Source organism: Lithobates pipiens, unplaced genomic scaffold, assembly GCF_037356315.1.
Source record: "Lithobates pipiens isolate NorthernLeopardFrog02 unplaced genomic scaffold, aLitPip1_a1.2 Scaffold_3, whole genome shotgun sequence".
NCBI lineage: Eukaryota > Metazoa > Chordata > Amphibia > Anura > Ranidae > Lithobates > Lithobates pipiens.
This window is the reverse complement of record NW_027507790.1, coordinates 271,517,601-271,544,711: the sequence shown is the minus strand read 5'-3', so window position 1 is coordinate 271,544,711 and position 27,111 is coordinate 271,517,601. Positions and strand designations below refer to the sequence as shown.

At 44.7% G+C, this 27,111-nt stretch overlaps 1 protein-coding gene across 1 annotated transcript in view; it reads left to right on the top strand.

Moving 5' to 3' along the window:
• The window catches only part of LOC143940040 (vomeronasal type-2 receptor 26-like), an 84,835-nt gene extending 61,886 nt beyond the window's left edge, over positions 1-22,949 (top strand). The window contains exons 4-6 of the mRNA XM_077461088.1: positions 709-942; positions 12,122-12,245; positions 21,814-22,949. Of these exons, the coding sequence (XP_077317214.1) occupies positions 709-942; positions 12,122-12,245; positions 21,814-22,730 (1,275 nt within the window). The 3' untranslated portion in view covers positions 22,731-22,949. The remainder of the gene's footprint in view (positions 1-708; positions 943-12,121; positions 12,246-21,813) is intronic.
• Positions 22,950-27,111: the final 4,162 nt, after the last annotated feature.

The window sequence follows — 27,111 nt, the reverse complement described above, 5'->3', positions numbered from 1 at the left end:
TGAGTAAAATAGTCGGTCAATTTCTTCGGCGTCCGGTATTCCTTCCGCTTTCAGTTCGTCTGAGGCATAGCTGGGCTCTATGGTAGTCACCCTGTCGCGGTAAGGAGTTCGTACGTGTACTCTGTACGGCGAGGCTCCGGTTGATAGTCCGGTCGGTGCGGGAGCTGAGGAGTCAGACGTCCATCCTGCTCGGCGGTTAGCCACGCCCCCCCCCCGGGATTTTTGTTCTTTTAAATTTTTGGATTTTCATTCTTATTTTTAGATCTCGAATTTCTGAACTTTTTGAATTTCCAGACTTTCGGAATTTTGAATTCCAAATTTCAGAATTTTTGAATTTTGAAAATTTGGAAATTTGAAATTCAAAAATTCAGAAATTCGAATTGTCGCATTTCCAAATTCCTGAAATTACCAATTTCCAAATTTTCAACTTTTTAAAAAATCAGTATTTCCAAATATTCGAATATTCGGAAATATGAAAGTGAAACAATTCTGAAATTCAAATTTTCACACTTCTGAATCTACGAATTTCCAAAATTTCTAATATATATATATATATATATATATATATATATATATATATATATATATATATATATATATACACTGTATATTACATTGATAAAGGGAGTTGGAGAAACAAGGGACAGCAACATATAAATTGTTTAAACTTCCGTTTTAACTTGTTTGAGGTTTTTCTGTCTCCTCCAGTTGCAAAAATATGTGAAACAAATAAAAAATCCATATAAGACGGGAGACAGAATGACCTTGTTTGATAAAAATGGTGAATTTCCTTTCCACTACAAAATAGTAAATTGGGCAAAGTCTAATAGACACATAAGATCAATCGATACTGATGTTGGTTTGTACACACCATGGGCTAAAGAAGAAGACCAACTTCACATTGACCCCAACAAAATAACATGGGATGAAGACAATAATACGGTGAGGAGGAGAACATGAGGCTCTCACTTTTCATGACATTGGCTACCGAATGGACAGTTTTCTCACCAGATGTGTAACAATTATAGTCATTCAATGACATTTCATAATGTCCCCCATGAACTTTATTACTTCAAATATTATATTAGTCTTATCTACCCTTCACATATAAGTATAAATAACACAGAAATTAACCACTTGCACGGTAGACACTTTTCACCCCTTCCTGCCCAGGTAATTTTTAAGCTTTCAGCGCTGTCACATTTTGAATGACAATTGCATGGTCATGCTGCACTGTACCCATATATAGATGTTATCATATTTTTAATCCAATTTTTTTTTGGTGGTATTTAATCACCACTGGGGTTTTTATTTTTTGCTAAATAAACAAAAACATTTTTTCTTTTTAGGAAAAATGTTTGCAAACAGGTAATTTTACTCCATCACTGATGTGCACTGATGGGCACTGATGGGTGGCACTGATGGACACTGATATAGCAGCACTGGTAAGCAGCACTGATGGGCACTGATGAGGTGGCACTGATAAGTGACACTGATGAGGAAGCACTGATGGGCACTAATAGGCAGCACTGATGGGCACTGATGAGGTGGCACTGATAAGTGACAATGATGAGGAGACACTGATGGGCACTGATAGGCAGCACTGATGAGTCGGCACTGATAGACAGCATTGATGGGCACTGATTGCTAAATAAACAAAAACATTTTTTCTTTTTAGGAAAAATGTTTGCAAACAGGTAATTTTACTCCATCACTGATGTGCACTGATGGGCACTGATGGGTGGCACTGATGGACACTGATATAGCAGCACTGGTAAGCAGCACTGATGGGCACTGATGAGGTGGCACTGATAAGTGACACTGATGAGGAAGCACTGATGGGCACTAATATGCAGCACTGATGGGCACTGATGAGGTGGCACTGATAAGTGACAATGATGAGGAGGCACTGATGGGCACTGATAGGCAACACTGATGGGCACTGATAAGGCGGCACTAATGGGCACTGATAGGTAGCACTGATACGTGACAACGATGAGGAGGCACTGATTGGCAGGACTGATGGACACTGATTGGCAGCACTGATAAGTGACAATGAAGAGGAGGCACTGATTGGCTCTGATTGGCAGCACGGATGGGCACTGATAGGCAGCACTGATTAGTGACACTGATGAGGAGACACTGATGGGCACTGACTGACAGCACTGATTGACAGCACTGATGGGCACTGATTGGCAACACTGATGGGCAGTGATTAGCAGCACTCATGAGCATTGATTGGCAGCACTGTTGGGCACTAATTGGCATCCCTGATTACCAGTGCTGATGCCCCTTTAACACAAGCCAGTTATTGGCTCTCTTCTACTCTCTTCACAATGTCAGCGTGAGGAAAGAAAAGCCCATAACCAGCTTGTGTTTACATCCTGTGATCAGCTGTCATTGAACACAGGTGATCACTTGGAAAAGGGCCACTGTGATTGGCCCTTTACCCCGATCTTTGATCATCTCAGTCCCATGGACTCAGTGATCAAATAGGACAATCCCAGGAGGTTGTCCATGGATGACCTCCCAGCAAAGTAATCCTGCGCTGTAGTCATCTATAGTGTGGGCAGGATGTGGTTAAAAAAAGAAAGTAAAGTATTTTTCGGGATTATTTCTTACTCTTACTCATGGACTATGGGGTTCCCCATGGGGAATGACTTCTGTCCCCCCAGGTTAAAATAATTAACATGTTTGTAAACCGTAAGAGTGAAATTCTCTTGCTCTATTAAATATACAATTACAAGCATTTTGTTATACCTGTTCAAATTACAAAATAAAAAATAGGGCAAGGCTGACACCAGTCTACAGAAAAAAAATATTTCAAGTGCAAGTAAACCTGAAATATATATATATATATATTGTAATGTTGGGGTGATTAAGCACAATTGGTAGATGCACGTTTTAGTCTACATCAGGCAGGCGTTTTATGGTTAAGGGCCTGGTAGCCCACGTTTATTATAAGAAAACAAAAATATTTAGTTCATCCAGTAATCCCACGCAGGGGTTTAAATTCATTCAGCACACAAATGAACATACCAAGCCACCTGGCTCTCAATTGTCAACAGTTCCTCTGCTTGCTCCCAACAGATTTGTCAACTCTTTCCAGCCCCCTGGACTCACCGACTTCCTTAGTAGTGATGGACGAACTTCCGACGGGACGTTTCGCGAACGCGAAATGCGAACGGACCCAAACGTTCGCGAAACCGAACGTTCGCCGCGGGCCCCATTGACTTCAATGGGAGGCGAACTTTGCAAACCTTCATGTCGAATTTGCGGCCACGTGGTAATTATTAGGGGGTAAAACGTAGTCCCACCATCTGGACAATGACATAATACATGTATGAGGTGAATTTGGGATCGATAACTACAAGCATTTTTATTTTATTTGGGAAATTGTTCTAACAATTCAGGACTATGGAGCTAATGAAGGCAATGGAGGAGAGGGAAGGTCAGGGACCAGGGTAGGCAAAGAAGAGGGTGCAGGAGATGATCACCAGCAGCGTGACATACCGGAATGACACATGCACCGTGATAGAGGCATCTGACAGCAGCACCGTAATACAGAGCACTGACAGCAGCACCGTGACATACAGCGCTGACAGCAGCACCGTGACATACAGCGCTGACAGCAGCACCGTGACATACAGCGCTGACAGCAGCACCGTGACATACAGCGCTGACAGCAGCACCGTGACATACAGCGCTGACAGCAGCACCGTGACATACAGCGCTGACAGCAGCACCGTGACATACAGCGCTGACAGCAGCACCGTGACATACAGCGCTGACAGCAGCACCGTGACATACAGCGCTGACAGCAGCACCGTGACATACAGCGCTGACAGCAGCACCGTGACATACAGCACTGACAGCAGCACCGTAAGCAGCCCCAGGAGGAAGTCAGCACAGCACAGGGATGGTGTGACCCCCTCATAATAAGAACCCCCAGGAGGAAGTCAGCACAGCACAGGGATAGTGTGATCCCTTCATAATAAGAACCCCCAGGAGGAAGTCAGCACAGCACAGGGATATCATAAGCAGCCCCAGTAGAAATATGACACCGCTCAACCTCTTCAAAGAGGAGGGTAGGGGCATATAGTACGGTGTGCTTTTTTGGGTCAAGGAAGTGAGCCAAATGAATTAAGAAGGTCTGTGTGCTTGATTAAAAAAATAGTTTATAGACATATACATGGTCTACTGGTCACATGTGTTGAATTCCTCCGAGATCCATGCCTCATTCATTTTTAGAAATGTGAGGTAGTTAACACTGTGGTGAGCTAGGCGAGTACGCTTATCGGTCACAATCCCCCCTGCTGCGCTGAACGTCCTTTCGGACAGGACACTGGATGAGGGGCAAGCCAACAGTTCGATTGCAAATTGGGCAAGCTCTGGCCAGAGGTCAAGCCTGCCCACCCAGTAGTCTAGGGGTTCATCACTCCTCAGAGCGTCCACATCGGCCGTTAACCCAATGTAGTCGGACACCTGACGGTCTAGGCGTTCCCTGATGCTGGATCCGGATGACACCTGTCGATGGGTCGGCTGAAAGAATGACCTCATATCCGAAGTCACCAACACATCTTCAAACCGGCCTCTTCTTGCAGGCGCTGTTGGATTGGTACCCGCAAATCCTTCTCTGGGAGTGGGAATTGCTCCTCTGCCAGCGCACGCAAAAGCAGAATGCAGCATTTCTCGAAGCAAGGCCTGGAAGTGCTGCATTCTGACAGCCCTCTGCGACGGCGGTAACATTTCCGCCATTTTGTGTTTGTACCGGGGGTCTAAGTACGTTGCCACCCAGTACTGGTCCTTGACCCTCATGCTTTTTATACGGGGGTCCCTATTAAAACACTGGAGCATGAAGGCCCCCATTTGCACTAAAGTGGAAGCGGTGTGGTGGCCTGGCTCCTGCTCATCATCCAGGATAATGTCGTCCTCTTCATTCTCCTCTCCCCATCCTCGCACAACAGGGATCCCAGAAAGGTTTAAAGCATGCTCTTCTTGCTCCTGCTCATCCGCCCCGGCACCATCCTCCTCTGACTCCTCATCAGACTCCTGTTGTTGACTTGTCTCAGATAGAGTAGCCCCCCCTGGGAATTCATCCAGCATTGCGACTTCCTCATCTTCCCGCTCCTGCTCCTCCACAGCCTGATCAATGACACGACGCAATGCACGCTCCAGAAAGAAGGCATAAGGTACCATGTCACTGATGGCGCCATGGCTGCGACTGACCAGTTTGGTGATCTCCTCAAATGGCCGCAGAAGTCTGCATGTGTCGCGCATGAGCAGCCACTGGCGCGGTGAAAAAAAACCCAGCTCCCCAGAACCGTTTCTTTCGCAGAGTTCATACAGGTAGACGTTAACTGCACGTTTCTGCTGGAGCAGCCTATCAAGCATATAGAAGGTTGAGTTCCATCGCGTCGGGCAATCGCAAATAAGACGTCTGACCGGCAGATGGTGTCGCCGCTGAATGTCAGCAAGGCGAGCCATGGCCGTGTAAGATCTTCTGAAATGGGCCGAGATTTTCCTTGCCTGCCGCAAGATGTCCTGGACCCCAGGGTATTTGACAAGGAATCGCTGCACGACCAAGTTTAAGACGTGTGCCATGCACGGCACGTGCGTGATTTTGCCCTGTTTCAATGCGCTAAGCAGATTGGCACCGTTGTCACACACCACTTTACCAACTGTCAAATTGAGCGGTGTTAGCCACTCATCTGCCTGTGAACGCAAAGCTGAAAGGAGTGCCGGGCCAGTGTGGCTCTTTGCTTCCAGGCACAACAGACGCAGCACGGCATGGCAACGTCTCACCTGGCATGTGGAATAGGTTCTGGGGAGCTTGGGCGGTGCAGTGGAAGAGACGCTAGCAGCGGAAAAGGAGGAGGCAGCTGAGGAGGAGAGGGAGGAGGATGGAGTAGGAGGAGGAGAAGAAGAGTCAGGCCTGCATGCAATCCGTGGCGGTAAAACCAAATCTACACGGGTGCCACGGGTTACATGCTTGACGGCCGTCAGAAGGTTCACCCAGTGGGCAGTAAAACTGATATACCTTCCCTGCCCGTGTTTGCTAGACCACGTGTCTGTGGTCAGATGTATCTTGGCACCGACACTGTGTGCCAGAGATACATTCACTTGCCGCTGAACATGGCCATATAGCTCTGGGATGCCCTTCTCTGAGAAATACTTCCTTCCTGGGACCTTCCATTGTGGTGTTCCAATGGCCACAAATTTGCGAAAGGCCTCCGAGTCCACCAGTTTATATGGCAGTAGTTGGCGGGCTATGAGTTCTGACAAGCCAGCCGCCAACCGTTGGGCAAGAGGGTTATCCGGCGTCATCATTTTTTTACGCTCAAACATTAGGCCCACGGAAGCCTGCCTTTTTGCAGAAAAATGTGAGCTTGGCGTGATGGAAGGTGGAGTGGAGGACAATTGTGAGGAGAGAGGAGAAGGAGAAGTAGAAGACGAGGCTGGACGGTGAGAGCCTGCAGTGTGGCTTTGTGTGTTCCGTTGCTCCCACTGGGCTCGGTGATGGCTGCTCATGTGCCTTCTTAAGGCGGTCGTCCCTAGGTGAGTATTGGGCTTACCGCGACTAACGCGTTGACTGCAAAGATTGCAGATGGCAACGCTATTGTCAGCAGCGGACACGTTAAAAAAAGCCCACACTGCGGAGCCATGTGCCGGTGTCCTGGGAGCGCCAGATGTGACCGTACATGGTCGATGACTCGCTCCTGATACATTTGCAGTCTGCTTTGTCCCTGCTGTGCAATGTAAGTCATTGCTGCTTCTCCTCCCTATCTGCTGGTCCATATCTCCCTCTGAACTCCCCTCCTCTTCCTCTCTTGTGGGCACCCACGTGACATCACTAGACACGTCATCATCAACGTCACCTTCCCCACCGCTATAAGTAGAGATCTCGGAGTAGGCAGCAACACCGGGGACCAACCTCCTCCTTGGGCTGATCTGGGTACTGGCGTCAGACTGCTGAGTAGCGCTTGTTGCTACCTCCTCTTCCTGATCCAATACCAAGAGTGGCTGCGCATCAGAAATGTCCTCTTGATATGGATCGGAAAATAATTCCAGTGACTCAAGCGGAAGGTATGTGGTGGTGGTGGTGGTGGTCGTGTTGTTGGTGGTAGTGTCTTTGGGGGTGCACATAGCAGAGAGTGAAGAAGAGGGTGCAGATCGAGAGGATGAGGAGGGTGCAGAAGAGTAAGGCTGAGCGAGCCACTCAACCAAGTCTGGTGCATCCTTTAAAGTAATTGAACGCACCTTCTGCAACTTCCCACTTTGGCTCAAGCCTGTTGCTCCTGCCCTACCCCTACCACCCCTGCGGAAGGGCCTGCCTCTTCCTCTGCCTGTCATTTTTTAAATGACCCTGTGACAAAACTCTTAGTCCCTATACCGATGAAGGACTGCTGCAGTATAGGGCAGCGGTCAGCAGTGGTGCACGTCAACCCTATCTATTGTGGACCGATAGCGGTCCTTACAGAACAGCAGACTGTACCGCACTCAAGCCTATGTACCGTAGCACCCTATACCAAGTTACCAGTCCTTATAAGAACTTTTGTGGAACAAGCAGGTTGTGTGTTAGTGATTAGCAGACTGTACGTCAGTCCCTATACCGCTGAAGGACTGCTGCAGTATAGGTGAGCGGTCAGCAGTGGTGCACGTCAACCCTATCTATTGTGGACCTATAGCGGTCCTTACAGAACAGCAGACTGTACCGCACTCAAGCCTATGTACCGTAGCACCCTATACCAAGTTACCAGTCCTTATAAGAACTTTTGTGGACCAAGCAGGTTGTGTATTAGTGTTTAGCAGACTGTACGTCAGTCCCTATACCGCTGAAGGACTGCTGCAGTATAGGGCAGCGGTCAGCAGTGGTGCACGTCAACCCTATCTATTGTGGACCGATAGCGGTCCTTACAGAACAGCAGACTGTACCGCACTCAAGCCTATGTACCGTAGCACCCTATACCAAGTTACCAGTCCTTATAAGAACTTTTGTGGAACAAGCAGGTTGTGTGTTAGTGATTAGCAGACTGTACGTCAGTCCCTATACCGCTGAAGGACTGCTGCAGTATAGGGCAGCGGTCAGCAGTGGTGCACGTCAACCCTATCTATTGTGGACCGATAGCGGTCCTTACAGAACAGCAGACTGTACCGCACTCAAGCCTATGTACCGTAGCACCCTATACCAAGTTACCAGTCCTTATAAGAACTTTTGTGGAACAAGCAGGTTGTGTGTTAGTGATTAGCAGACTGTACGTCAGTCCCTATACCGCTGAAGGACTGCTGCAGTATAGGTGAGCGGTCAGCAGTGGTGCACGTCAACCCTATCTATTGTGGACCGATAGCGGTCCTTACAGAACAGCAGACTGTACCGCACTCAAGCCTATGTACCGTAGCACCCTATACCAAGTTACCAGTCCTTATAAGAACTTTTGTGGACCAAGCAGGTTGTGTATTAGTGTTTAGCAGACTGTACGTCAGTCCCTATACCGCTGAAGGACTGCTGCAGTATAGGGCAGCGGTCAGCAGTGGTGCACGTCAACCCTATCTATTGTGGACCGATAGCGGTCCTTACAGAACAGCAGACTGTACCGCACTCAAGCCTATGTACCGTAGCACCCTATACCAAGTTACCAGTCCTTATAAGAACTTTTGTGGAACAAGCAGGTTGTGTGTTAGTGATTAGCAGACTGTACGTCAGTCCCTATACCGCTGAAGGACTGCTGCAGTATAGGTGAGCGGTCAGCAGTGGTGCACGTCAACCCTATCTATTGTGGACCTATAGCGGTCCTTACAGAACAGCAGACTGTACCGCACTCAAGCCTATGTACCGTAGCACCCTATACCAAGTTACCAGTCCTTATAAGAACTTTTGTGGACCAAGCAGGTTGTGTATTAGTGTTTAGCAGACTGTACGTCAGTCCCTATACCGCTGAAGGACTGCTGCAGTATAGGGCAGCGGTCAGCAGTGGTGCACGTCAACCCTATCTATTGTGGACCGATAGCGGTCCTTACAGAACAGCAGACTGTACCGCACTCAAGCCTATGTACCGTAGCACCCTATACCAAGTTACCAGTCCTTATAAGAACTTTTGTGGAACAAGCAGGTTGTGTGTTAGTGATTAGCAGACTGTACGTCAGTCCCTATACCGCTGAAGGACTGCTGCAGTATAGGTGAGCGGTCAGCAGTGGTGCACGTCAACCCTATCTATTGTGGACCGATAGCGGTCCTTACAGAACAGCAGACTGTACCGCACTCAAGCCTATGTACCGTAGCACCCTATACCAAGTTACCAGTCCTTATAAGAACTTTTGTGGAACAAGTGAGTTGTGAATGTTTAGCAGACTGCAGCAGAAGGGCAGCAGTCAAGTATAATATCCTTTCTATATTTGGAAGAAAGAATATTATACATGTACAAGCCTATTACTGTACCACTGATACCAGTCCTGAAAAGAACCTTTGTGGAACTAATAATAACAGCAAGTCTTTAAAATTACCCTCACTGCCTGACAACACTGCTTCCTTCCTGTCCCTATACAAATTGGCAAAAAAAGAGAACGATTAGTGGTTACTGGAACAGCTCTTTTGTGGACCTTGATAGTAACAGCTAATGATGATGATGATGATGATGATGATGAAAGACTAATCTGGCTGTCCCTGTAGCATACACCGTCCTTTCCCTTTCTCTAAACTAACAAAAGACACTCAGGCTGCTGCAAGAATCAGCAGCACAGCAAACCTATCAACACCTAACACCTATACCAGTCCTGAAAAGAACTTTTGTGTACCAAATAGCTAGTGGTTTATCTCTCCCTACTCCACACAGGAACCTGTCCCTATCGTAACAGAAGAAAGAATGTAAAATGGCCACCGGATCGGGTGTATTTATAGGTTAGGGGGAATGTACAAGTGTCCATGTGCTGTCATGTCTCAATTGGCTGTCCTGTATCACATGATAAACGTGTCACCAAAGGTTAAAGTTCTTGTATACATTAAACACGTAAGTCCGCCGCGGCGAACGACGGAAAAAGGCGTTCGAACGTGCGGACCGCGAATGTCGGAAATTCGCCGCGAAACGACCGCCGGGCGAACCGTTCGGCCATCACTATTCCTTAGTCTTCCTGACTCTCAAGGTTGTCAGCCTTTCCCAGTCCCTTACACGGACTACAGTCTCCCACAGGGCAAACCACTCTTCAGCCAGCAGCAAGCTGTTCACACTCCTCCACCTTCCACACCAACAGCCCTTCATTTATATGGCTTATATGCAGCTGGGCACACACCCTGCTCGTTAACATCAAGACCCAGACACAGGGCTGGAGATATGCAAACTCTGTGTCTGCGTCTCGTTTTCCTCCAATTTCATAGGGACAGAGCCTCGCTCTGTCACAATATATATATATATATATATATATATATATATATATATATATATTTTTTTTTTTTTTTTTTTTCATTTATTATTTTCAATATGTTAGGCATCACTATATCACGGTTTTCGGTTTTCATTTTTTTGGGAATCCTTTGCAGTTTCTTACCCGGAGATCACACCAGTAGCAGCACTTCCTATAGCAGGCTGACAACTCTAATCAACTTCCTCAATATTATCATCAACATTGTAAGTCTCCTCCAGTGTGAGGCGGTGGCTCAGTCTTGTCAGCCTGAAATAAGAAAAGTAAGATCCCTTTCACACTGCGCTGCCTAGGGTGTCAGTGGTAAAGCGGCGCTATTTTTAGTGACTCTTTACCGTAGTTTTAGCGACGCTATTCAGCCACTTTTGGGACAGTTTTAACCCCCACTAGCGGGCGAAAAGGGGTTAAATCTGCCCGCAAAACGCAGTCGGAGCGGTATCACAGCGCTGCCCCATTGATTTCAATGGGGAGCAGCAGTGGAGGAGCGGTGAGTTCACCGCACCTTCACTGCTCCAAAGAAGCAGCTGGCGGGACTTTTTCTGACGTCCTCCCAGCGCACTGCTCCAGTGTGAAAGTCCTCGGGCTTTCACACTGGAGTGAACGGAGCCGCTTTTTTTAGGTGCTATGCAGGTGCTATTTTTAGTGCTGTAGTGCCTGAAAAACGCCTCCAGTGTGAAAGGGGTCTTATTCCTGGCAGGATCTCCAGTCTATACACTGAGAGACTTGCTGGCAGCTCTACTGAAAAATAGAAATATGCAATGGAAGACACATATAAGGAAAGACAGAAACAGTTTTCAACACACTCTTATTTAACCTAGCTGGCGGTATGATTATTTAGGATTTTAGGTGCTAAAAGCGGTACAATTATTTTGCATGAAAATTTGGTGTTTTATATTGTAGTCCTGTAATTCTTAGGAATAATTCACTTAAATCTGTCCAAACCCTAGTCAGGTGTCAGAGTCAGAGTCATCCCGGGTATGATAAAGTTTGAAAAATGAAATCATAAATTATAATATAATAAATAATTATAAATAATTGTACCAAGTAATCAATAATAAAAATTATTCAATAATGTCATCAAATCAAAAACACTGAAATTTGCTCAGTTGCAGAATTGTCACTGTCATTACTTTTCAGTATTTGATGACGGATCTCCCCACAAATCGCTATCACTCAATTCTGCGAGTGATTCCAATTTATTATCGCTGTTTTCTAGCTGGTCTAAAACCATTTTTGATGTAAAGGGACAGTTTTGGTTGCTATGGACAATCTCCAGTTTCCAGGCATAAAGAACAGTTGTTATAATATAAAACTGCATGCAGGACACTGGGCAGACCACTAGGGACAAAGGGGATGTGAAATAATTACATACAGCAATGTAATCTGTAAGATTACATTATACTGTATGTAATGTGTGTGTTTTACTTTTTGAATTTGGCGCCGTCGCAATGCTCGCAGGGCACGGAGATCGGTTATGTGATAGATCGAGCGAGACACGGCTCGCTCGTACAGCGGGGGGGACATTGCTGGATCTGAGGGAGAAGGTAAGTAAACATCCTCCTGGATCCAGCGATGCGGTCCCGAGTCTGGCTTGGGGTTACCGCTTTTGGTATAAAAATTCCACCCAGAGCCAGACTACCGTCAGGGGGGTTAATCTCCAATGTTATTTCACACAAGTCAATTTTTTTTTTTTTGCACTTCCTTTTAGAAGCTGGAGTCTCGGTGTGTGGACTCTTGTTTGCCCGGATACAGAAAAAAGCCAGGATCATCAATCCACTCTTGCTGCTATGACTGTGTCCCATGTTCAGAAGGGCAGATATCCAATATGACTGGTATACCTTATATTTTTTATATACATACTGTATATACAGTATATATATACATATACTATGTTTTTAATATTAATTGTTTTTAACTTTAACATGAAATTCATAGACGTGCAAAAGCTGTAACATATATATATAGTATACTGTATAGGTATGATATATATATATATATATATATATATATATATATATATATATATATATATATATATATTATACAGGTGCCAACAGTTTGCGGAAGACGGAAGACCCCCGGAGCTGTGCAATAAAGTATTTTATCTCGTGTGTTGTGTTTTTTTTGTACTTTTATTTGTACTTTTATTTTACAGGTGAATGGGTAGGGGTACACATACTCATTCACATAGGGTGGGGGGCCGGTATCCGGGGGCCCCCTTATTAAAGGGGGCTCCCGGATTCCGATAAGCCCCCCGCCCGCAGACCCCGACAACCAATGGCCAGGGTTGTCGGGAAGAGGCCCTTGTCCTCATCAACATGGGGACAAGGTGCTTTGGGGTGGGGGGGCGCGCCCCAAGGCACCCCCCATGTTGAGGGCATGTTGGTACGGCTCAGGAGGGGGGGGGGGCGCTCGCTCGCCCCCCCTTTCCTGGCCGGCCGGGTAGCGTGCTCGGACAAGGGTCTGTTGTGGACTTGGGGGGGACCCCCACGCCGATTTTTTTCGGCGTTGGGGTTCCCCTTTAAGTCCATACCAGGCGGCGGGGCCAGCGACGTCTCCTTCGCGGGCCCCACCTACCTGGAGACGCGCTTGAAATAAGCGGACTTTCCTCTGCGTGTGTGGGCGAGTCCGTTCATTTCAAAAGTAGGGCGGATAGTGCCGTGTGTGGGCAAGTAGCCCGTTCAGAAAGTCTGACGGACGGTCTGGCGGGAAGTCCGCCAGACTAAGTACGTCGGACATACCGCTACGTGTGTACGCGGCTTAAGCCAGAGGAGGGATTGGCAGAGAGGGGTAGCGGACACAGAGCGATTGGTAAAGTGGATGACAGCATTCATGATGGATTGAAGAGGTGATAGACTATGTAGAGGTAAGCCAATGAGAAGGGATTTGCAGTAGTCGAGGCAAGAGATGACCAGCAAGTGAATTAAAAGCTTTGTTATGTCATTGGTTAGAAAGGGGCGTATTTTGGAGATGTTGCGGAGGTTGAGGTGGCAAGATTTTGACAATAATTGGACGTGGTGCTTAAAGGAGAGTTCAGAGTCTAGGACTACGCCTAGAACCTTGGCATGCAGGGTTGGGCTTATAGTTGTGCCATCGATTTTAAAAAAGAGAGCAGGGGAAGTGAAAGGGGCATATGGGGGAGGAAAAATTATAAGTTCGGTTTTGAAAAGATTGATTTTGAGGAAGTGGTGTGACATCCAAACTGATATATCTGATAGTAAATTAGTGATACGTGAGGAGACAGGAGGGAGTGAGCTGAGGGGTAGAGAAATAGATTTGGGTGTCATCAGCGTAAAGCTGGTATTGATTGGAAGCCATGGGAGCTGACCCGGGGAGGAGGTGTAGATTGAAAATAGGAGAGGTCCAAGAACAGAACCTTGGGTGACCCCAACAGAGAAAGGAAGAGGGGAGGAGGAAGTAGAGTTGTAAGAAACGCTAAAGGTGTGGTTGGATAAGTAGGGAGAGAACCAGCAAAGAGCACAGTCACGGAGACCAAAGGCATGGCGTTTTTTGAGGAGGAGGGGGTTGTCAACAGTATCAAAGGCAGCAGAGAGGTCCAGGAGTAGGAGTAAAGAAAAGTGTCAATTGGTTTTGGCTATTAGTAGATTGATTGTTAGTTTTAGGAGAGCAGATTCTGTGGAGTGTTGAAGATGAAATCCAGACTGAAGGGGATCAAGAAGGCTATTATCAGGAAGGTGGATGCTCAGTCGGTTGTAGACCAGACGTTCAAGGATTTTGGATAAGAAGGGGAGCAATGGGGTATAGGTTGTTAAGATTGGATGGGTCCTGAGAGGGCTTCTTAAGTATGGGTCTGACAAGTGCATGTTTTAGAGAGTTGGGGAAGATGCCAGAAGAGATGGAGAGATTGAAGATGTGGGTTAGAGAGTGTAGCATAGAGCCAGAGGGTGAACATAGCATTTGCAAGGGAACGGGATCCAGAGGACATGTGGTAAGGTGGACTGTATCAAGTAGTTTAGCAACCTCATCTATAGTGGTGGGGTTGAAAGAGAGAAGTAATGATTGTACCTGTGGCATGAAGTGTGAAGTGTGGAGGGTATCTGAACAGTAGAGATCTCCTCGCGAATTGTATCAATTTACTGTTTGAAGTGATTGGCGATCTCCTGGGCAGGGAGTGAGTTGGCCGGTGGAGGCAGTGGAGGAGGAAGTAGAGAGTTGAAGGTAGAGAAGAGTTGATGGGACGGAATGATAAGTTGATAATAAGAGTGCTAAAATAGGTCTCCTTGGTAGTGAGGAGGCTGGAATTGTATTTTTGGAGGGCAGATTTATATTGGTTGAAATCTTTCGAAGACTTAGTCTTACACCACAGGCGCTCGTGAGCACGACTATGTTTTTTTTCAGACTTCTAGTATCATCTGTTTGCCAAGGTTGAAGGGGTCGGGGCCTGATTCTGTGTGTAGTGAGGGGGCCAGTGAGTCCAGTGAGGCTAGAAGTGAAGCGTTCTAGACAAAAGGGGCTAGGTTGGTGCAGGATAGGATATGAGATTTTGTCATAGAGGTTGTCGGTAGCAGAGTAGAGAAGAGAAGGGTTGAGATGACACAGGTTTCTGCAGGTAACTTTTAGGGGCTTGTAGGGAGAGGAGGTGGAGATAGAGAGAGTGAAACTAATAAGGTATGGATTAGAGAGAGGAAATGGATAGTTGGATAGAGAGGTTGCATGGAGTGCAAAGGTGAGAGAAAACAAGGTCAAGGATATTGCCTTCAGAGTGAGTAGGAGCGTATATCTACTGCTTCAGGTCAAAGGCTGAGATGTTTGGAAGTGGCAGGAGTGTTAGTGGTAATAGGGATGTTGAAGTCACCTAGAATGATTGTGGGGATTTCAGAAGAAAGAAAGTAGGGTAGCCAGGCACAGAAGTCAACAAGAAAGGTTGATACTGCTCCAGGAGGCCTGTAGATCACAGCTATCCTTAGAAATACTGGAGTGAAGAGACAAATGCAGTGTGCTTTGAAAGAGAGGGACAGAGAGGGAGGTGGATGAAGTACCTGAAAGGTGCTACGTGGGGCTAGAAGGATTCTGACACCTCCTCCCTTATGTCCACTGGATCTGGGGGAGTGAGTCCAGAGAAGATCACCATGGGATAGGGCAGCAAAAGACACAGTGTCGGATTCATGAAGCCATATTTCGGTAAAGGCGAGTAGATTAAATGAGTTAGCGATAAAGAGGTCATGGAGAGAGGTGAGTTTGTTACAGACAGAGCAGGAATTCCAAAGAGTACAAGAGTCTGGTCTAGGGAAGAATAGAATTGATAACTAAATTGTGTTGATTGCAGCTGCTGCCAGAGGGTGCAGGATGATGAGTGCATGGGGTGCAGTTAAATGATGGAGGCCCGGGGTTTGGGGATATATCTCCAGAGGTTAGGAGAAGCAGGAGGGTGAGGGAAGCAACATGGAAGTGGGATTTATATGAAGAGATTTGGCCCAGGGTCCTGGAGATTTTTTGTGTGTGTGGATTTAGAATTAGCAGGAGTTGGTGGGTTCAGTAATAAGGAGAGGACAAAAGTGAGGGTGAGATATATATATATATATATATGCTGTGGGGGGGGGTGAAGAGAGTTAATTTAAGGATAGAGGAAAGGAGTGGAAGAGAGAGCATGTTACAAGGAGAAAGAGGTGAAGGGGTAAACAAGGTCACCTGATGTCTGGGTGGTGTTTTTCACGTATTTTCAAGCATTTTCTTGTGTTCATTTGCTTTGTGCATTCGCTGAAGTGCAGAGTCAGAAGTGATCTCACTTATAGAAATAGCCCCACTTTGAGAAAGAGCCCCATTTGCAAATGTGCTCCTTGCAAATGCTTCTCCCAAGAGATGATTATATTTATACAGATAGGGATGGGGGGGGGGTGCATTTTAAATTATCAATCATTAATAACCTTGTAACAATCATGTTCTTAGGCTTATAACTTTGGATCAATCAGTAAACATCGTTGGGAAGAGTCCCCTTAACCTGAGAGCTCTGTCTGAGGTCAACATTCATGCTGTAACAAGGCCCATTCAAGAGGAAGTGGTGGTCTGTGTGGTTGGGGTTCAGTCTGGTCAACCCTGTGTTGCAGGGTGGTCTCTTCTGAACATCTAGTGTACAGGGTAGACATTTTTTTTGGCGGTAAGCAAGGAAGGGGGGTCGTCTGTCTGTGGGTATGGGGGTTATGCGTCTTCGCATCATGTCATAGGGCAAGAGGGCAACTGTAGGGGTGTCTGGGGTGAAATAGGAAGGGGAAAGGGAAATGGGGAGGGGGGGGAAACAAGGGGAGGTGTGTTGGGGGAAGCGGGGGGAGGGGAAGAAGGGTAGGGATAAGGGCCTTAGGGGTCGACTCACCGACCCACGCCAAGACAGATAGGAACAAAGAGGGTCAAGTATGATGGCTTTGCCTATGGCAATGGGTTCCCCTGTTGATTCTGGGGCTCGTTTGAAAGGTTCCCTCCGCTCCTGGGTACACCACCAGATCAGGCGTATGTGGGACCATGTTTCTCTCAGATGCTTGTGGGGTTGGGAGCAGCTGGACTCATATAATTCTAATCTTTTCTATTCAAATTCAAATTTATTTTATATGAAATTCAAATTTCGAATAGAATGAATTTGAATTTGAATAGAAAAGATTTTTAAACTTGTAATAGAATCACAATAGCACACTATAGCACACTAACTCGCTAGTAGCAATGAACAGAGCCCTGTTCTATCTCTCTCCACTTCACTACTTCAATATCATGCTGCAAATGGCTGCTCTGGGAAGTGGCGGGTCTATGAGTAATGAGCCATGATTGCAGAGAGTCATCATGACTGTGTCCAATTATGGCTTTAATAGTGCTGTGAGCCCTGATTGGGCAAAGCCTTCTATTTCCTTCAGCCAATCAGGGCTTCCAATGCACATTTGATTTACAGGGGAGAATCTGTGAATTCCATACACTTGCACATATTACAGTATTTGATCTCACTGAAGTCTAGGGGGGGGGGGGGGGGGGGGTCATTCTTGATACTACATTCTGCCTATTTTGTAGGTTAATAGGCTAATATGTTGTAAAAAAAAAAGGCATGGGTGGCTGGGCACTGTAACTGGGGACATGGGGACTAAATGCTTGAGAGATGCCTTTAAGCTGTATATAATGTTATGAAACACTACAGCTTTCTTGGGTATGACCAGCAACACTGTATTCTGCATTGGCGCTCATTCAGAGGGTCTATTAATGCTATCCCCATGCAGAACCATTGACAGATGCATGTGCATCCTCCATTTCAACTGCGTGTGCATCCACTTCCACTGATCACGTGTTGTACAGTGGCTAGACAGTATGTAAGCAGCTTGGAAAGGCTCAAGACTTAAGATATGCAGTACGTTTATCTTGAAAAATACTTTCAGCGATTTTTTGTGGGACTGTGACATTGCGGTGGACAAATCTGACCCAAAATGACACTTTTGGGGACCGGTGACATTATTACATTGATCAATAAATATATATAATAATAAAATGTATAAATGACACTGGCAGGGAAGGGGTTAACATTAGGGGGTGATCAAGGGTTTAACTATGTCCCCTCAGCGTGTTCTAACTGTAGGGGGGATGGGCTCACTGGGACATGACAGAGATCACTTTCCCTGATCAAAGGGAACAGAAGATCTCTGACATGTCCTCTATCAGAACGGACATGCGCCTTGTTTACAAAGGCAGATCCCCGTTGTGCCTCAGTACTAGGTGATCACGGGTCGCTGGCTGACTTTAAGTTCACCCGACCTGCGGGCATGCTCCCGCAGCATGCAGTGGGAGCGAGAGCCTGCCACCCGCATTTGCGCCTGCGCGAGCCGCCCTACAGGTACAGCGATGTGTGCAGGACAGCCGTCCTTCTGCCGTATAACGACGGCGGCTGGTTGGCAAGTGGTTAAACAAAACCTAGAAGCTGATTGGTTTCTTTGTGGGGGCTGCACCTGATACTGTTTTAGTAAATAAGCCCAGTGCATTTTCTGAGATTACAAAGAAATTCATTATGCGTGGATTCCATAGATTTTCCCTCATGGTATATTGTCTAAAAAGAAAAAAAAGAAAAAGCAAAACAAACAAATGGGACTTTACAGGTACAAACAAGTGTCATTGCTAAAATTGTATTATCAGATCATAATAAAACCCTGTAAAAAGACTGATGTATGTTAACGTTCTATATTCTATGATACCTCCATGTGTACCCTATTATTCAAAAACAAGCTGTACAATATTTTTTTACCTCAATATATACTATCACTGTGTGGATCAATGAAAGGAATACAATAAACTCTCAACATGAACCAAGAACCTACTTTTTCGTGAGAGCACAGTATTTGTACAATCATACAATACATTAATAGAAAAAAGAAACATGAAGATGAAAAACATTAATTTAATATGATGGTAAAGTTTACATGTATAGCCTTGCAATAAGCCACAGCCAATACAATAAAACCATTAACACCGCTCCTATGTGCAAAATTTCAACTGTCTGGATGGGGGCTACGGGAGATGAGATAGTCCACTCCACTGTGGGTATTATAATAATGATAAATTGAATCTGTTAATAACAAGATAATCTAGTAACTTAAAGTTATAGCAAACTTCCCAAAGATGTCTATCTAAATTAAAGAAAGGGGATAAATCCTCAGTTAAGATATATATCCTCTAGAGACTGCATTATTCAGCTTAAAAATTTTCATCATTCTCACATTACTCCTGCCAAGTTGTATAAAATGGGGTTTCCCCCTCCGCAGAATGTTTCAGAGGATGTGGCCAAACTGGTGATTTCATACACTGCTTCTAGACCTGCCCCATTTTTGGGCAGACATTGGTTCCTTTATTTCCTCCACACTGGGCCTGCCCTATATCCCGAATCCCAAGAACTGCCTTCTAGGCATTTTTGGTGACCTGTCTATTCCCACTCATGCTAAGAAACTACTCTGCATCTTATACTTTTATGCAAAGTCCATATTATTATCATGGAAGGGATCACAATCCTCAACAAGATCCACATGGTTGAAACGAATTAAGGACTCTCTACCACAATTTGGGGCAGATGGATAGCCAGCCCTCTGACTCTTACTCAAGGGTCTACCTGGTAGCTTTAGTACTCTTTGGTTGTAATAACCACCTCATTCAGTTTTCTTTATGTCTGTATGTAAGTTTGTCTTCATAATCAATAAAAACATCTTTAAAAAAAATTGAAAATGAAAGAAAGGGTAGATATATGCAGTTAACCTTTATGGGTTTATGCAGACTCTCCTCTTGTTGGTGGACAACTGGGCAGCCTCAGGAGAATACATTTGGCCCAGTGTTTCTCAAAATTTTGCAGACATGGCACCCTTGTTTAAAAGTATGCAAAATCCCAAGGCACCCCAATCTAGTATGTAAAAAATGCATGCGTTGCTTATCAATGGGGAACCCAAGCCTGTGATGTTGCAGTCACTCACCTTGATTAATTAATTTCACATCAAAAGCCCCTCTTCACATCAGATCTACAAACCTACTGCCCTAGATCATTATTGGTTGTTATGGTGCAATGAAAATAACTGTTTTACCCTATATAATCAACAAAGAGAACCAAACTCAGTACTGAAAAACACCAGTAAATGTTAATGTAAGACTCTACAAGTAAAAACTAACTAACCTACACAAAACTGTTGCAGAATGTCCATGCTGGATGTGTAGTTCCATCACCGTTAGGTGGGACTGCTCTCTGTTGAGGAAAAAACAACAGCTCCCCGAAACTGTGGAGGAGTGGAAGAGAAAACTTTTACAAAACTGCCTGGAAAGATCCAGGGCACTTGGCACCAGACCGGGGAAGGAATGTTGGGACAGAGTGCTGTCTGCCAGCACAAGCTATTCCATAGACACAGAGTGGAATTGCTAGTCTATCCTCAGCGATTCCAGAAACACAGAACAGAGTTGCCAGTCCACCCTCAGCTGTACCACAGACACGGGAACCACCAGTCTAACATTCAGCATTCAAGGAACACAGAGCAGGATCGCCAGCCCATCCTCTGTGTCCCATAGACACAGAACTAGGTCACCAGTTTGCCCCAGCTGTTCCAAAAGGGCCAATTGGGTTCTCCAGAGTCATCACATTAGTGTATGTACCTACATCTGAGTTTGGTAAGAGGGTTGTTTACCCCCATCCTTGTACTGTATAGCAAACACTGACACTCCAGTTCATTATCACCTTACCTACCACCTTTTGGGTGTCATCCATCTTATCTAGACCATTCTCAAAGCTATTGTCCTAACACCCTAAGGCTTCACTTCTTCCTACAATACTACTCCTTTGCTAATTTCCCCTCCAGTCCCAAACATATTGTAGCTCCGTGACTGATTTGAGTTAAACCCCTCCAGATACTTCTTCTACAATTACTGACTTTAAACAGGTAAGGATCATTGTGTACCACCAGAAGGGCTCCAACCAAGCTGTCAAAATTTAAATTCTTTTCTCCCTCATTCTCTGGGAATTTGTCTTTTATATATAAGCATATATTGATTGTTTTGCGCGTACATTATAGCGTCTAAAACAATAGTATATATGCAGCATTTTTTTTTTTAAACTTGTAATACTAGTAATGGTGGTGATCAGCAACTTATACCAGGACTGTGATAGTATGGTGGGCAGTCAGACACTGACACTTTGTGAAAACCAGTAACACTAATACAGTAATCAGTGCTAAAAAATATACACTGACACTGCACTAATGACACTGGCTGGATAGGGATTAACATATAGGGCAATCATAGGGTTAAACATTTGCCTAACAGACCTTGGTACATTCACTTTGAGATGCTTTTACTAAAGGATGTGCCGGTTTTAATTCCCTGCTTTGCAGAGAAACAAAAACTGGCACATCCCCACTGACAGGACAGAGCTCTGTAATGCTCACAGTCAGAGAGCTCTGTCCTGTCATCTTCTTCTCCAATCAGCAGGTGCCAAATGTCATCCATTGGCCGGGACCCACTGATCAGCTTGTGCTGTGACTAATGACAGAATAACCGGCACGGCTGTGATGCGCTCGCACGGCCCCTACCCGGAAGTGCTGGATTACGTATATAATAATGTGATCCAGTGCAGGAGCGCCACTGGGCTGTCATACTCCTACATGAGGTGGTCGGCAAGCGGTTAAGCTGATCTGAGTGGTTGGTGGTAATATAACTACAGATCCAGCTCAAGTTGGTGTCTTCTAACTCATTGTCAGGAGTGTGGCAGAGTGGTTAAATTGATAATATGAATAGTCCATCCACCAGATTAGTCTCAGGGGGCTTATCCACTCAGTAGCTCCTTCAGTAGTGTGCTGCATATGTACAAATTACATCCCCACTGCGCCTCCAAAAATGACTGTTTAATTAATTAGAATAAAAATTAATCTGTGTTATATGTATTACTCTTGGCAGACAGTGAGAACTGTATGAATTGTCCAGAGGAAGAATGGCCCAATGAGAAGAAAGATCGGTGTATTCCAAAACACCTTGAATTCCTTTCCTACAATGATGGCATTTCTAAAGTATTCTTAACAGTTTCTGCTGTACTCTGCATTGTGACTGTTTTAATAAAGGGGATTTTTATTACCTATCTGAACACCCCGATCATCAAAGCTAATAACAGAAATCTGAGTTTTGTTCTTCTTGTCTCCATTTTGTTGAGCTTCCTCTGTGTGTTCTTGTTCCTTGGTCAGCCACTGGATATAACCTGTATATTGCGTGTCGTGACATTTGGAGTCATCTTCTCCATAGCGGTCTCCTCTCTTCTTGCTAAAACAATCATGGTTTATATCGCTTTCAAAGCCACCAAACCTGGCAGCTACTGGAGGAAATGGCTTGGAAGCAAACTGGCCAATTCCATAGTATCAGTGTGTTCATCCATTCAAGTGATAATATGTATTATTTGGTTGTTCTCTTCTCCCCCTTTTAAGGCAATTGACACTCACTCTTATCAGGACAAGATCATTATTCAGTGTAATGAAGGGTCCGTGATCGGGTTCTACTCTGTGTTGGGTTATATGGGGTTTCTGGCAGCTGTGAGTTTTGTTCTGGCTTTCATGGTGAGGACATTACCGGACAGTTTTAATGAGGCCAAATACATCACCTTCAGCATGCTGGTTTTCTGCAGTGTCTGGATTGCCATGATCCCGGCCTATCTGAGCACTAAAGGGAAATACATGGTGGCTGTGGAGATATTTGCCATATTGGTCTCAAGTGCTGGACTTCTAAGCTGTATATTTTTTCCAAAATGTTTCATTATCTTATTTAAACCTGAATTAAATACACAATCATCTTTGATAGCAAAAATAGACATGAATAACTACTTCTAGGAATTTGTTTAGAAATGTTTTCACACAAGAATCAAATAGCTTTCACTCAAATCTAATGAATTTCAAATGTTGTTAATCCTCGGTCAAAGTTGTGTAAACCTTGTGCAATTTTTTATTTTCAATGTAGATAGAGATGAAACCTAGGGCTGGAAATGGGTGGTTTTCAAATTAATGTCATTGTTATGTTGGTTTGTTCCTTGTAGGGCATTTGATTAGTAAATAGGCAGCTTCTGAAAGCCAAGCATGTCCAAAATGACTTTTTTTTCAAGATTAATTAGGTACTGATGAATTAATATGTGTGGAATGAGCTGAAATCCCCCCCCCCCCCCGTTCAGTTCGCATCCAAAACATGCGAACAGGCAAAAACTTTGTTCGAACACTGTTAAAGTCTATGGGACACAAACATGAAAAATCAAAAGTGCTAACTTTAAAGGCTTATATGCAAGTTATTTTCATAAAAAGTGCTGGGGGACCCGGGTCCTGCCCCAGGGGGGACTTGTATCAATGCAAAAAAAGTTTTGAAAACAGCCATTTTTTCGGGAGCAGTGATTTTAATAATGTGAAAAAAGTGACAATAAAAAACAATAAAAGTGTAATATTCCTTTAAATTTCATACCTGAGGGGTGTCTATAGTATGCCTGTAAAGTGGCGCATGTTTCCCGTGTTTAGAACAGTCTGACAGCATTGGGTGGGTGCACCTTGTCCCCATGTTGATGGAGAGAAGGGCTTCATCCCCACAACCCTTGCCCGGTGGTTGTGGGGGTCTGTGGGCAGGGGCTTATTGAAATCTGGAAGTCCCCTTTGACAAGGGGACCCCTATATCCCCTGTGTGAATTGGTGATGGGGTACAAGTGTACCCCTGCCATTTGACAAAAAAGTGTCAAAAATGTTAAAAAAGACAAAAGACAGTTTTTGACAATTCCTTTATTAATTTCTTCTTCTTTCCCCACTTCTTCTTCCATCTTCTTTTCTTACTTCAGTGTTCTTCTTCTTCCTCCATCTTCTTCTTCCCCCCGCTTCTTCCTCTATCTTCCTTCAGTCTTCTCGTCTGGCATCTTCCTCCAGCTTCTTCTCCGCTTCATCCTCTGCAGGATCTTCCTCTGTTGGAGTCTTTAGCTGTGTGACGCTTCTTTTCAGCTGACAGTTCTTATATAATGGAGGGCGGGGCCACCCGGTAACTCCCTCCCCCTCTGACGCATGGGGCTTTAACCGTGTTGTCAGAGGGGGTGGGGTCAACCATTTACATAATCATGTGATGTTAGCTGTAAGCAAAAATCACATACGGGAAAGATAAAAACACTTAATTTCAAGAGAGCAATTTTCCAAGGATGAGGGCTGCTCTCCAAGACTGGGAGAGAATATTGGCATCAATGGACACAGAACAGAAATGGGAATACTTCAAAAAGACTGTTTGTGAACACACTGCAAAGTATATTCCCATGGGCAATAAGTTTAAAAGGCTAAATATAAAACCTATGCGGCTCACTGCCAAAGTTAAAAAAGCTATAAACTATAAGAAAAAGAGCTTTTTAAAAATATAAAAATGAAGGAACACTAGTGTCATTTAAATATTACAAAGAATATAACAGAATATGTAAAAGGGAAATCAAGGATGCAAAAATTCTAAATGAAGGACAGATTGCAAAAGATAGTAGGACAAATTCCTCAAATTTCTTCAAATATATTAATAATAAAAAGGTCAAGTCTGAGCATATAGGTCCTCTACAAAATAAGCTAGAGTGGGCGACCGGGGACAAAGAGAAGGCTAATTTATTAAATACTTTCTTCAGCTCTGTGTATATAAAGGAGCATGGGGGAGCTCATGTCCATAATGGGGGGGGGGGGGGGGGTAGTGACACAGCCTCAAATCCACAATAGCTCAAAAGTGATATGGTCCAGAAATATTCGGACAGAATTAAGGTGGATAAAGAACCTGGACCTGATTGCATCCACCCACGGATCCTAAAAGAATTGAGCTCTGTAATTTCAAAGCCAATTCTAATTTTTAGGGACTCATTAATGACAGAAATAGTACCACTGAATTGGAGCAGGGCCAATGTGGTGCCTATATTTAAAAAGGGAACAAAGTGACTATGGACCTGTTAGTTTAACTTCTATAGTTGGGAAGATACTGGAGAGATTAATAAAAGACCACATAGACGAGTTCTTGCAAGAATAAAATATTTTAAGCAACAGACAGCATGGATTCATGAAAGACAGAAGTTGTCAAACAAACCTGATTTCTTTTTATGAGGAGGTAAGTAAAACCTTGGACAGAGGGGTGGCGGTGGACGTGGTATACTTGGATTTTGCAAAAGCATTCAATACAGTTCCGCACACACGGCTCATGTGTAAGGTAAAGTCTACAGGTTTGGAAATATTAGTTTGTAAATGGATAGAAAACTGGCTAAAAGACAGAATTCAGAGAGTAGTGGTTAATGTTTCTTACTCTGAATGGTCTAAGGTTATCAGTGGTGTACCCCAAGATTCAGTGCTGGGACCCTTACTTTTTAATATCTTTATAAATGATATTGGGTCTGGGATCAAAAGTAACATTTCCATCTTTGCAGATGACACCAAGCTATGCAGTGGAATAATGTCCTTACAGGATGTCTCCAATTTACAAGCTGACCTCAATACACTGTCTAATTGGGCAACTATGTGGCAGATGAGGTTTAATGTTGATAAATATAAAGTTATGCACTTAGGGGTTAAGAATATGCATGTATCATACATACTAGTGGGATACAACTGGGGGGATCCATAGTGGAGAAGGATCTGGGGGTTTTGGTAGATCATAAGCTCAATAATAGCATGCAATGCCAAGCTGCGATTTCCTAAGTGAGCAAAGTCCTTTCTTGTATTAACCGCTTGAGATCCGCGCTATAGTCGAATGATGGCTATAGCGTGGACCTGCTATGCCGGACGACGTTGTTCCATGTTCCTGCACGCCCCCAGCGCACTCTGTGATCAGCGAGTCTATGAGACTTGCCTGATCACAGATCGGAGCAAGGGGTTGATCCCGACCCCTACCACGTGATCAGCTGTCAGCCAATGACAGCTGATCATGTGACACAACAGACCCGCTATTCAGCTATAAAAAAAGCCGATCACCAGCGGCCGTGAGAGGGACTTCAGTCCCGATCACGGCGAGCTGAGGCCAGCGCATCAGTGCCCACCTGGCCCCTGCCAGTGCCACCTAAAGATTGGCTAAAAGTAACACCCATCAGTGCCACCCATCAGTGCCCACAGTGCCACCCATCAGTGCCAACAGTGCCACCTATCAGTGCCCACAATCTGCCTCAACAGTGCTGCACCTCAGGGCCACATATCCGTGCCCATCAGTGTCATCTACCAGTGCCCATCAGTGCCCATCAGTGATGCCCATCAGTGCCAACTATCAGTGCCACCTATCAGTGCTCATAAGTCCCATCTATCAGTGGTACCTATCAGTGCCCATCCGTGCCACCCATTCGTGCCACCCATCAGTGCCACCCATCAGTGCCGCCTTATCTATGCCCATCAGTACTGCCTTATCTGTGCCTACCGGTGCCACCTTATCTGTGCCTATTAGTGCCACCTTAACTGTGCCTATCAGTGCCCACCAGCACTGCCTCATCAGTGCATTTCAACGAAGGAGAAAAATGACCTGTTTGCAAAATTTTATAACAAACTATTAAACATGATTTTTTTTTTTTTTTTGCATCTTTCTTTGTTTGTTTAGCAAAAAATAAAACTCCCAACTGTAATTAAATACCACCAAATGAAAGTTCTATTTGTGGGAAAAAAATGATAAAAATTTAATTTGGGTACAGTGTTGTATGGTCGCGCAATTGTCATTCAAAGTGCATCAGCGCTGAAAGCCGAAAATTGGTCTGGGCAGGAGGGGGGTTTAAGTGCCCAGTAAGCAAGAGGTTAGGGCATGCGGGTCCAACTGTTCTGGTAAGAGTATTCATCTTATAAATTCCAGATTGTTGCATCTACAGATATCTCTACAGACAAAAAGATTGTCGTGGTTGTCTCTATGTTATCTTGATCTAAAGTTCATAGGAGAAGATCTGTTACCCTCTCTCCATTTAAGTGGACCCATGCATAAACTGACGAACTGTTGTTAGCCCATTTTTTAGGTTTTCAGACCTATTTTATCAGCGCTATGCTTTTGTTTTTTGACATTTATTATAACTTTGTTTGTTTGAGTATCAGCTGCTAGTCTTATTTTAGTAGCGCAGTGTTTTGCTTTTTTGTATTTACCCATTAAATATTTGAAATAAACCTCATATCGGACTTAAACTATTTAGTGTGACAATATTCAGATTAAGATTTTTGAATAAACCCTCCAGTAGGGATGAGCTTCATGTTCGAGTCGAACATACGTTCGACT